Source organism: Eptatretus burgeri, chromosome 2 (genome assembly GCF_056783735.1).
Source record: "Eptatretus burgeri isolate ZD-2024b chromosome 2, Ebu_testis_v1, whole genome shotgun sequence".
NCBI lineage: Eukaryota > Metazoa > Chordata > Myxini > Myxiniformes > Myxinidae > Eptatretus > Eptatretus burgeri.
Genome location: NC_140962.1, coordinates 144,705,826 through 144,718,473, shown reverse-complemented (window position 1 = coordinate 144,718,473; position 12,648 = coordinate 144,705,826). Strand labels below are relative to the sequence as shown.

At 45.7% G+C, this 12,648-nt stretch overlaps 2 protein-coding genes across 2 annotated transcripts in view; one reads left to right on the top strand and one right to left on the bottom strand.

Annotated features, from left to right (window-relative positions):
- Positions 1-2,707: 2,707 nt before the first annotated feature.
- The window catches only part of LOC147033418 (uncharacterized), an 80,873-nt gene continuing 70,932 nt past the window's right edge, over positions 2,708-12,648 (bottom strand). The window contains exons 5-8 of the mRNA XM_085854281.1: positions 10,293-10,493; positions 9,632-10,002; positions 8,557-8,709; positions 2,708-4,298 (exon numbers count right to left, since the gene is read on the bottom strand). Coding sequence (XP_085710407.1) covers positions 4,256-4,298; positions 8,557-8,709; positions 9,632-10,002; positions 10,293-10,493 — 768 coding nt within the window. The 3' untranslated portion in view covers positions 2,708-4,255. The remainder of the gene's footprint in view (positions 4,299-8,556; positions 8,710-9,631; positions 10,003-10,292; positions 10,494-12,648) is intronic.
- Positions 10,455-12,648, top strand: part of LOC147033419 (uncharacterized) — a 24,149-nt gene continuing 21,955 nt past the window's right edge. Inside the window, exon 1 of the mRNA XM_085854583.1 lies at positions 10,455-11,189. Coding sequence (XP_085710709.1) covers positions 10,902-11,189 — 288 coding nt within the window. The 5' untranslated portion in view covers positions 10,455-10,901. The remainder of the gene's footprint in view (positions 11,190-12,648) is intronic.

Here is a 12,648-nt window from a genome sequence, read left to right as displayed (position 1 = left end):
TTGGTTATCTCCATATGTGGGTTTCAGAAGGTAGGACGGAGCCCCCCAGGTGTGTGTGTGTGTGTGTGTGTGTGTGTGTGTGTGTGTGTGTGTGTGTGTGTTTGTGTTTGTGTGTATACGTTTGCGTACAAGTTGCTGTTGATGGCTGTTATCTCCACACATGGGTAGGGTTCAGGAGATTGAACGGAGTTGAACGGTCAAAAATTATCACATTGTCTCATCCTTGACCTCTGAAACAATCTTCTTCGTCAAATACCGCTCGTGATCCATCGTCGTCTTCAGACTTGTATAAATAACTGCATTTTCTTTTGCTGCACTCACAAATTCCTTGCTTTCCCCTGCTGTACATTTTGTGAATAAACCCTTTTTAATGTGCCACATCATTTTCCTCACCTTGCTGTCATAAATTGCTTGTTATAAATGTACCCAGCTTGGTTCATCTTTTCCTTCATTGGCCCAGTATGGTGCACACATTTGTTTAGCCAAGAAGTTGTGTGTGTGTGTGTGTGTGTGTGTGTGTGTGTGTGTGTGTGTGTGTGTGTGTGTGTGTGTGTGTGTGTGTGTGTGTGTGTGTGTGTGTGTGTGTGTGTGTGTTTTAACCAAACCTGCCATGATCAAATTGTGTTCCCAGGAAATTATGGGAACCCAATTCCTATCATACAAGGAAATTTCTCATGTTCTTATACAGTATTCTCATGAGCCCGATTTGCATTCAGGAACAGAGCAATTGATTAATTTACATGTAATGACCACTGGTTTGCCACATTATGCAACAAAATTATGACGGCACTCTTCAAAATCCACTCGTAGTTTAATTTTGGAAGAATATAGGACACCGCACTAAATTAAAGTTGAGAAACTCAGAGGAACAACAGATAATTTACAAGAAGCTTTTCAACTTGATAACCGACAAAGACTTTAACTTGAAGGACATCCTCTAACTCGCTGGGATGTGAAGCCTGCTGTCTGTCAGCAAGATAGGAGAGAGAACACCCACCATCTTCCTCATGCGTCAGCTGGACTGATGCCGGGGATCTTTCAAGAGCGACCATAATGTTGCTAATGCCTGACTTAATGAGCATCCCAAAGTGACCTTCAAAATGAAGGAGGGGATGGTCACCCTGCAGGTAGGGGGTCTAACCAGAGTGGCCTCAAAATGAACGTCTCAGGTTAGATCTCTACTTGTAGGGTGACCATCCCCACCAGATGATCCACCCCATACACGGGTGAAGTACACAATGGCCGTGCAGACCTTATCTTACTGTTTAACCCTCCGGGGATCTTTGCCTGGCCGAGGGTTAACCATAACCATCACCGCCGCGCCTCAGCCTAGAGCGCCATTTCCTGTGTGTTTTATATTTCACGGCGATGGCCCCGCTTCACACAGGAGCGACAAAAGGCTTCATTGGCTGGAACCATGACCTCAACTAGAATGGGGGGATGGCCAACTTAACTATCACACTGACTGGGAAATCTCAGGTACAAGAGGGTGGTAAAATCTGAAAAACTGAACCCAAAACATTTTACCAAAATAAAGCAAACTTTTGGCACAAAACTTGAAGACCTGGAATGAAGAGCACAAGCCAACAGAATCTGGAAGAAGATTCTTACAGTTAGAGAAAAATTGGAGGAAGATCAAACGTAAACTTAATGCTTATACTTGGGAGGGTCATGTTGGTTGGGGAGGGAGGGGTCACATTTAGGAGATATATATATATCTGAAGAATGTCAGTCAGCATGCATCATGGCAGTTATCAAATAAATATCTGGAAAAGAACAGACAGGAAAGTAAGAAGATTGGATGATTCATTGATTGGAGTTCAATGTCAGCAGCATAGAGTTGGTTGTTGGAAACACCTGGAAAGTAAATGAGACGTTTCTTCACCTGACGAGAGAACCTCACACACTGGAGGAGTTGTCTGTTAAGGGGACAGTGATGGGCCAGTTATGAGAAGGGACGAGGTTAGGAGGAAAGAGTATCAGACGTTTCTTCACCTGAAGAGAGAATCTCACACACTGGAGGAGTTTTCTGTTAAGGGGACAGGTATGGGCCGGTTATGAGAAGGGACGAGGTGAGGAGGAAAGAGTATGAGACGTTTCTTCACCTGAAGAGAGAACCTCACACACTGGAGGAGTTTTCTGTTAAGGGGACAGGTATGGGCCGGTTATGAGAAGGGACTAGGTTAGGGTTTGGGTTCAGGCTCAGATTAAGTGCCCAAATGTACCTCAGAATTTTGCTCCAGTCACCATGACCTGTTGTTCAGGGTTGCGTTCCATCACTGTTGACCGGGTTGATTTACAGATGGAGCTTTCTCAACTTTCCTTGAATCGGTCCCGTGGCCCCGGTTGAGCCCTTTGGATGGGATTCCATCTGCCCCCATGGTCCACGATGAGTTTCCAAAACGGATTATGCCAGGGGCTGGGCATGTCAACTGATGCAAAGACACAAACTTTTTGGAGCAAGACCATTTCTTCATTCTCTGTTCATTTCACGCAGAGCATGTCATCAAAACAGAAGTCTTCTGAAAGGAGGAGATCAAAAATATTTAAAAAAAACATGGAGACAGATTGTGATTGTTCAGATTTTTACAGTTTTGAGTTCAATGATTTCTATCATATTGTTGCGGATCCGGGGTGGCGGGATTCTCGCCCGACTCTTGGCGCCACCCTCATCACCACCGTCTCCGGGGTTTATAACGCCGGCCGGCTCGGCACAGGCCTCGGGTCACGCGTCTTCAATCGCGATACCAACGTAATCCTTGTACCTTAACAGTTGGGGAAATAGAACCCTGGTTACAGACTGGTTGTGTCAGATGCCGAGCGTTTTCTGCCAGTCTGTAACCATTTTTAGTTTTATATGCCAATCGAACGGATCGTTCCTCCACACGACACAAATTAATCCATCGCAGCAACTTCATACGAACCAACCAGATTTATTGGGGAACATCGTGGAATACAACACAAGCAAAACATTCACGACAATGCTTTTATTAACAATCTTTAACCCGTTCTTAACGAGGGAACCACGGACTACAGGTTTTGAGGGGGTCCCTACCGAGATATGCCTTATACAACACGTGCAGACAAAGACAGACAGAGTACTTTGTGATGTTTCATGGATGAGAGGACAGTGTCAAAAGCACAAATGTCGCTCGCAACAGGTGGATGTCCACGGATTCGAGACCCAGCTCGAACGCGCCACGTGGCAAGATTGCGGCGCCGCACTCTTTCCTTTCCGCACCGCACGCGGTCTCCGCGCGCTCTCACCCGCGTAAGGTCGACGATGGGCCTCAGCTGATTTCTCTTTCGGTCCAGCACACAAATCCAGGCCGGGCCTCTTCACCAGACAAGGCCCAAATCGAGGTGCCTGGCTCCGGCAAGCGGATCGGCATACGTGTCGAGCCGTTGGTGTCAGCAGGGACCGTCAGAGGCTCTGTCGTTTCCTCTCCTGCCTTCCCGCCTCGAAGCCCGGCTTCCCAACTCCGTCCTCTCAGTTTCTTTCTCTGTAGAATCACCTTTTCTTTCCTTTTCCACGCTTGCCTCTCTCACGGCAGAATCACCTCCTCATAAGAGTCGATCGCCGATTCGACATGCAGGCCACCTCTCCCACTGCCCCAAAAAGGCAGACTCGACGTGCAGGCTGCCTCTCTTACTGCCAAAAATGCAGACTCGATGTGCAGTCAGGTTCAGCGTCTCTCCCGGCAGATCCAAAACTGTACCTCCTTCGTTCGCTCACTTCGAAAACACGAGCGTGCCTCGAGAGCGACCTGTTTCCACACACTGAACCTTTTTACGAAGCCGTCGTTCGCTCGCTTCGAAGCCACCCCGAGCACCCCTCGAAAACCCGACTTTTCCACAAACTCAACCTTTTTACGAAGCCTTCGTTTCTCTCTCGTTCGCTCCTTCGACACACGAGCATGCCTCTCTCAGCGAAAACCGACGAACTCCTCCCCCCTGAGCTTCACTTCCTCTTTATGGCCACACCCTCTCAGCCGACTGGGTGGGGCCTCATCCAGGATGGGGAAGAAGAAGAGGGAGCTCTCGTTCCACCACCACCGCACAAACAAGAATACAGCCTCTTAAACCTCCCGACACACATGTAATGTCCACTTTACCACACAACCGAGCTAAACCTGCATTTAATGGGGGATCTGAGCTAATCCAATATTTAGTAGTCCAATAAGGGCCATTTCCGTAACAATATTTCAAAACACGTCATCAGCTCACCTGTGCCGTAAGAGACCACGCCTCTTCTTCATTGCATTTCTGCCTCGAAGCAAGTTGGTAATCGAGTGAAACTGCACAAATCGAACAGAAACATACAACAACGGCAAGGCAGTGAGATTTTCATTTGAGAGAAAACATGAATAGAGGAAAAATTATATATTTGTTTTTGAAGATTTGAATGTTTTATTGTTAAAATAAACACAAAACGATAAGGACAAAATTTTGCTTGCAAAAATCAAAGGTTCTGCAAGAGCAAGGTGATAGAGGGCCACAAGCAAGGGAGGGAATGAAGAGGAAGAGGAAGAGAGGAAGAGAGAGAGGTGGGGGGAAGAGAGAGAGGTGGGGGAGGGGAGTGAGAGAGGGGGGGTAGAGAGAGAGGGGGTAGAGGGAGGGGGGAGAGAGTGAGGGAGGGAGAGACTTTTGCATACCTTTATTCATACAAGCTTAGAAAACAAGTTCCACATAACATTCAACACGAATCATAAAAAGAAGGTCAAGTACACAGTTAAAATGAAGGAATGAAATCATTATGGTCTACTTTACACAATGTATTCCTGTGACACCATTTCTGCTTAAACAGTTCTAAATTATTTAAGTTTTGATGAAATAAAATTCTGCACATAGTCTGGCGACGGCAAGGGCCTGAAAACTGTTGAAACATTGGAGTCAGTATCAGAGTTTGCAAGAAGTTTAGCTTTCCTTGTTTTATAAGTTGCTAGTTTCCCTTCGGCTGTTAGAAAATTAGTGAGAGCAGATTCGACAGGATTTTTGGAAATTAGCGGCAATCCGAAAATAAAAGTACGAAAAGAAAAGAAAATGTTCACGTGACGGAACAATTGTGGTGATAAAGTGAAAAGTGGCATCAGTATTGCACAGTCGACATAGGCGTGATATCAATCTTCAGGAGGCCATACAGAAGTGGCACGGGACGGTATTGAAACACTAAAATGGTGTAATAGAATATCGGTGGGTAAAATCAAATGTTCAATTCTCCAAGAGATAGCCCCAGTCCAGTTTACAAGAGGCAGGACATACATGGCAGCCATTGTGGGCAGGGGGAGACCCCATAGACAGCATCCCCTTCCATCAGGATCCAACCTGTCTTTGCACACATAAGGATGCCGTGTCATAACACATATGTGGTACAGGCACTTTTTAGCAACACCAGGAAGTGGAGAGGAAGACAGGATCACCGTTTCTGTTAACGCCGCTGATGTTACGTGTAACTGCGCAATGAAGGGACAGGGACAATGTTGTTGGCATCAAAATGGAGTCCCAAACTTCGAAAGGTATGCAGAACTTCCTGGATGAGCTGGGAGGCGGTTCTTAAAGAGCGCATTCCAACAGGAGTCGCAATTTGCCCGACTCAGTGCCATGTTTCGTACTTGTTCAGCAGGTCTCGTGTGACACGTACACCAGAGCTTATGAAGCATTGTACGTAAGCACGTGATCGAGGTATATGAGGAAAAAGTGCATTGTGGAAGATAGGCTCATCGAGAAAGTTGTTGGTGTTGTAATGAGCCGTGTCTTGGTGTACCACACGAGGCTGCCAGACTTGCAACAGGTCTTGGTAGAGCAAAGGCAATGGACAGATGTCCACATGTTGCAGGTCCATGAGAAAAAGTTCCTCATTGAAATCAAGCATGCCAGCCATTTTCAGAAAATAGTTGGCAGTGGGCTGCGATCGTGGTGATGTGGAAAAAAGAAAGTGACAGACAGTGATGACTCCAAAGGCCATTAATCGGCTGACAATGTTAATGAGACCGTGGTCACCTTCGACCAATGGAAGTTAAAGGACTTCAGGCTTGACTCAATGTTCGCCACCCCAGAAAAAAAATCAAGCAGATGTTTCTGGATTGTCACCAGCAGTGCACCAGGAGGGTGCAAGGCGATCATATTTTGCCACAAGGAAGCCACCAGATTATGAATCACCAGGGCACGACCTCTGTTTGACAATTTAAGTACTATTCCTCTCCACTTTTCTCGACGATTACCAATTTTGTTAACTGCATTTAACCAGTTCTTAGCCAAAAAAGCAAGAGTGCCAATGCATACACCTAGGTAATGGATGCTTTCCTTCTCCCACTGCAAGCCTCTGTAAAGATGAGGCAAACCAACAGCCAGGGTATGGCCAAATCCATGGAGCTTCACATTTACTCCAATTTATTACAGTTGTGCATGCCGAAGATAATTTTTCCAATTCATTATGGAGCATGGTGACATCATCACCATTACACACCACAACACACATCATCAGCATATGCTCAGATGACAATTCGCCTTTCAGTTGGCATCAAGGGAAACCCTGGTAAACGAGCATGAAGGGGTTCAATGCAGAGAGAGTGGAGAATGCTCGATAACGGACACCCATGGTGGACTCCTCTTCCAACCATCAATGGTGCACACAGGCTATTATTAACTTTCATGATTCTAAAAACATGATTGTACAACAATGAGACATGGGAAACTAGAAGGGAACTCAGTAGAGCACACACCTCCGCCACACAATGCCTGATCCACGAGAACATATCTGGCCCATTACATTTTTGAGATATCATGCTAAATATCGGTTTTGGAACTATCTCTTTTTCGTGAAGAATCACTTTAAAAATTCTAGCAGTCGGATCCGGATTCGGATCTTCACCAAAATCGAATCAATTTGTCGTGGTCACACACCCAACCTGTCCACTAAGTTTCATCTGAATCTATCCACAACTTTTTGAGATATCATGCAATGTCGTTTTTCACCCCATCACTCAAGAATGAAGAATCAGTTAAAAATTAAATAATTCTTGCACGCCTCAGCTTCCTTCTCATCCTTAAAATTGCCAGCATCCAGCCTCGGCGAGGATGGTACCATTCTCCCGGATTTAAGCTGCAACTTCAGAGTTGCTACAACAAGCCTGTGGTCGGTATCGAGGAACTGAGCACTCCATTTGACTGGATCATGTTCCAGCAACCATCAACGAGAAAATCGTCAATCTCCTTTGCCACACCACCTGCATTGGAACACCAAGTCCAGCGATGAGCCTGTGGGTGCTGAAATCATGAATCAGCCACCTTAAGTCCATGACTTCTTGCAAAATCAAGGAAAATCAAGTGCTCTTGTGGTTCAAAGTTCCAGACGTATGGGGACCAGCACATGTCTCAAAACCATCTCTGTCAGTTCCAGTCGATGCAACGAAATTCCCCAAGATGAAGAGCATCTCAACTCGGGCACTGAACAACCACAGACTCAAGAGCGGCATAGAATGAGTCCTTCACGGTGAGATCACTCGCCTCAGTTGGACCATATATGGAGACGAAGGAAACGACACCCAAGGAGTGACAAATCCTGAGTCTTATAATACGCTCATTGACTGGTGATATCTCAATTATTATTGGAGTCAGCTTATTGGTCACAGCTACAGCAACTCCTTGGGCATGGTAACCGTCAGAGCGACCAGACCAATAGTAGGTAACCACCCGCCATGATCTCGCCACTATCTGGTCTCCGAACCTCAAACGCTTGAGCTCAGATGATAACAGAGACAAGTGATGGTCACGTTTGGGCATGGTCACGATGCCGCATAGCCAGTTTGGTATGGCTCCAGTTATCTGTTTCTAAGCCCGAGATCTGAAATAGTTTCTACGATCGCTTGCCCACTCTGCACAAGAAGGACACGGTGAGATGTTTAACATCCACTTATGCCAGTAGACTGGAATCCCAATTTCACGTCAGTCCGAGGGACCGCACACACATTTGTGAATCACCATGCCTCTGAGAAACCAGGATGACAATTTGTGATTGGATTGAGATTCAAACCCAGGCTTAATGGTTCAGAGGCAAGTGCGCATACCTCTCGAGTCGAGACAATCCTGTGAGTCCGTGGCAACACTGTCAATGACTTTTTGATTCAATTTTTAAAAGTAGCCCAGGAATTATTAATTCCTCTCATTTTCTCTTTCCAATGAAGCTTTTTGATCACACATATGATTAATTTGGGACTTAATTGAGCACATTTAATTTGGACACATTGTCAGTCACTGTATCCAGCATGTGAGTCAAAGGTCTGGTGGTCATTCAAACACATGACAATAATTGTCAAACTCATGCACAAAGGCCAAATTGGAACATTCTACGAGAGATACGCACCGTTTCTGATTGATGACTTAATTGGTAGGAGAAAATCATGAAGAATCTGAAACTTGTGAAAAGTAACAAAAATACTCTTTGGAAAAGACAGGGATATTATCAAAGAATAAATGTAGTTCAAGTCATCAAAAACATCATTTATTTTCTTCAGCCCCTTGGTATCTGTAGTCCCACATTTGATTATGATGACTTACCTTTTGGCAGGTCTCATCCGGATTCTGTTTCTGCCTCCATTGCTGCTCATTGTGCTGTTGCCATTGCCCCTGGAACTGTTGTCGCTGTTCCTGGAACGAACGTTGTTGCTCGTGGAACTGTGCGGGTTTCTCCAGAAACTTTCGCCGCTGCTCCTGGAGACAGGTCAGGTCAAGTCAGGTATGGCCGCATCAAGACAGACCAGGGAAATGACACCCAAGGAGTCACGAATCCTTAGTCTCATAATTAATACGCTCGTTGACCGGTGTTCCCTCAATTATCAATGGAGTCAGCTTATTGGACACAGCCACAGCAACTCCTTTGGTATGGTAACCATCAGAGCGACCAGACCAACAGAAGGTGTAACCACCCGCCATGATCTCGCCGCAATCCGGTCTCCGAACCTCAGAGAGAGCTGCAATACCGATGTCCAGACGCTTGAGCTCAGATGATAACAGAGACAGGTGATCATCCTCTGTTAGGATGACCGCCTCAGGTTAACCCAAGGAGACGACACCTCAGCTCAGCACCACTCCGACACACTATCCCGCAATCTGACCCGGGAATGTTTCCCCATGGTTTCCCTCCTATCATCAAGGATTGGGGGTCCAGAAGGCTATTCGGGAAGCTGCACAGGAGGTACTCCCACGGAGTGGGTTTTCAGATTTTTTGATGCTTCGAGAATGTTTTGCGGAATGAAGGGTTTTACAGTGGTCAGAGTGCAAATCCTGCCACCAACCTCCTAATAAGAAGTAACCCAACTGCAGGAGGATGTCCGCAGACACAGTTGGGCACGACATATGGATGGCCGTTGGCTCACAAGGAGCTCCTCCGCCCTTTGACAGGTTTTGTTTTTAATCCTACTGGGTGTTCATATCCAAGCACCCTCCTCACCAGAAAACCTGGTGGGGGAGACGGTTTGGTCTCCAACAACCCGACTATGGAACAGGTAAGTCCAGGTTTACATGATACCTGTTGCAAGTCACAGATCTGATCTGGCCTGACCTGACAATAGGACAGGTTTACAGTTAAAAGTTAAATCGTACCTGTTAAATAATGTTAAAAGTTAAATCGTACCAGAATAGCACGAAGAGTGGCTTCGCTGCTCCTGGAACTTTTTTCACTGCTCCTGGAACTGTCGGCGCTGCTCCTGGAACTGTCGGCGCTGCTCCTGGAACTGTCGGCGCTGCTCCTGGAACTGTCGGCGCTGCTCCTGTAACTGTCAGCGCGGCTCCTGGAACTGTCGGCGCTGCTCCTGGAACTGTCGAGGCTGCTACTGGAGCTATTTTTGCTGCTCCTGGAGCTGTTTTCGCTGCTTCCGGAACTGTTCTCAATGCCGATAAGGTGCAAAAAAGGTTTGTCAGAGTCTCTGAAAGTCCCTGATTTTTCAATGTGACTTCATCGATCTGTTTGTCCTTATCTTTCATCTGTTGGAAGAGTTGTGCGATCTATGTGGAAGAAACACGACAGTGTTATTGAGAGTAAAGTTTGTTTTCTGTTCCACAGAACCAGAAAGAAAGAAAGTGACATGTGGCGAGCTCAACACTTCATTTAGTGTAATATTTTCAAGCACCACTTTTCCACAGAAGTGAACTTCATTTGTAAATGTCTCATGAGCAGCATAACGTGCAAGGTGTTAAAAGTTAGAACCCATCAAAACATGTGGAGGTGAACATGATCTTCACCCCACCCCCCCCTTGTCATCTGCATTCCCACATGCATAATAATGATTGCTTACTTGCTGGCAGTTCTCAATGTGATTCTGTTGCTGCCTCTGGCGCACCTCCTCCTGCTGTTGTCGATGTTCCTGGAGCTGACGTTCCATGTCTGACAGCTTGCTCACAACATTTCTTCGATTTTCTGAAAGTCCTTCATTTTTCAATGTTATCACATTGATTCGTTCGTAGTTTACTTTGATTTGTTGTGACACTTGTTCGACCTGTGTGGCAGAAACAAGACAGTGTCATTGAGAATAATGTTTCTGTTTTCTGTTGCACAAATCAGAAAGAAAGAAAGTGACATGTTTGGGCATAACAAAAGTCCGCATACGTTCAGAGACAGAGAGAGAGATAGAGAGGGGGAGAGAGAGAGGGAGAGGGGAGCGAAGTGGAGGAGGAGGTAGGGGAGGAGTTCTGGCAGATGTGACGTGCAGTTCAACGGAACACACATTGATGGATCACCCTGCATGTGAAACAATGAGATGACAGTTTATAGCTGGATTGGGATTTAAACCCAGGTTGACAGCTTCGAGCGCGTGTGCGAACCTCTCGGCTATGGTGCCGTGAAGTCAACAAAATGTTTCCTTTTTTATATTTGTATTCAACCATGTCGAAGTGACCGCAGAACAATGCGGGGCCATCACAGGCGAGTGACCTCTGAACATTGTTCACGTCGATCGATCACGCGCTTGGTGTGGGGGAAGTGCGATCCGAGCCGGGGGTCAAAGGTGAGAAAAGCTGGGGGCCTCTTTTTGGGGTGGTTCATCTATTCCTGTGGTCGGGGTCCGGTGGAAGGCCCGTGCATCGGGGACGCAGACGGAAGGCGCAGCTCTGCCGGCTGTGTGGTGTGGACCTGCGTGTCCGGACGAGGAGTGCCGGAGAGAGTTTGCTGGCCACGCGGGAGGCCCGGAAACCAGGTGCGTCCACGCAAGCTGTCGGGGGGGGGGGGGGCGGGACGTCACGACTCGACGACCACAAAGAGGGGGCAGGTAACCTGCACGGTCTCGTGGGCCCATTCGGTCAGCCAAGGCCTATGTTATAAAGGTCCCTGGACCCCGTCTACCTCGCTGCCTATAGGGAGGTCTTTCCTTTTGTTTTTGTATGCATGCTGTGGCGCCGTGTCTTGTTAAGTAACGACTGTATAAGTGACTGTGCTTGTAAATAATAATTATAGTCGGTCGTATTGCTTTTGCATTCTATTTGTTACTTGTATATTGCATGACTACCCTTGCTTGTGTTGTGCTGGAAAAGTGAATAAATGTCCTTGTGTGCAATGTACCCTGTTCGTCGTGTCCTATTTCCCTTTTGAAAAGCCATCTTGCATCGTTGAATGAGTAGTGGGTTTTGAATGCCCGGTAAAGAGAATCGGATCTGTTGAGGTCGGCGATAACACCGCTCGGTTATCACTGTAGTACGGAACGGACCGCTTAAGCGGTTGACGCTGGGGACCTGAGTATGTTTCCCAGGTGTTTCCCAAGTTATGGCCATTTATGATACGGTTGGTCCGATCTAATTGAAAAAATGCCCCAATCCAATCGTCGTTTACGAGAGCGAAGGAACGAAACTGCACATACTGGCACGCACCTACGGGCCCGCACTCGTGTGTGTGTGTGTGTGTGTGTGTGTGTGTGTGTGTGTATATATATATATATATATATATATATATATATATATATATACATATATATATATATATATATATATATATATATATATATATATATATACATATATACATACATATATACATATATATATATATATATATACATATATACATATATATATATATATATATATATACATATACATATATATACATACATATATATATATATATATATATATATACATATATATATATATATATATATATATATATATATGTATATACATACAGTAGACTAGACGTAAGTCGTCACCATCGGGACCGAGAAAAAAGTGACGACTTAGAAATGTGACGACTTGCGCGTATGCGAACATTCATGATGAATGTGGGGTGAAGAATGAAGTCGCGCGTGGCCTGGACACATATGTGTGAGAGCCGGCTATTGTACCAAAAGGAAAACACAATCCTCGGGGCATAGGTGGGGGTGAGTTGGTGAGTTGGAAAGTGATCAAGCAAAGATGGAATTCATGAATCAGTTTATCAAAAGTAAAGATAATGAACAACTCTGTAAGACAACTCATATACCATTGGTGATGGTATGGTGACAAATTACATGACACACAGTCATCGTGGTGATGATTACCACTCAGTGCCTATGTGTAAGTGAGTGCGGTAATGTACAAAACAAGCCAAGATAAAACCATGATCGGACTTCAACACTAAGCTCGATCGATCCTTTACTTCTTCGCGAAGTAATCTGTTATGTT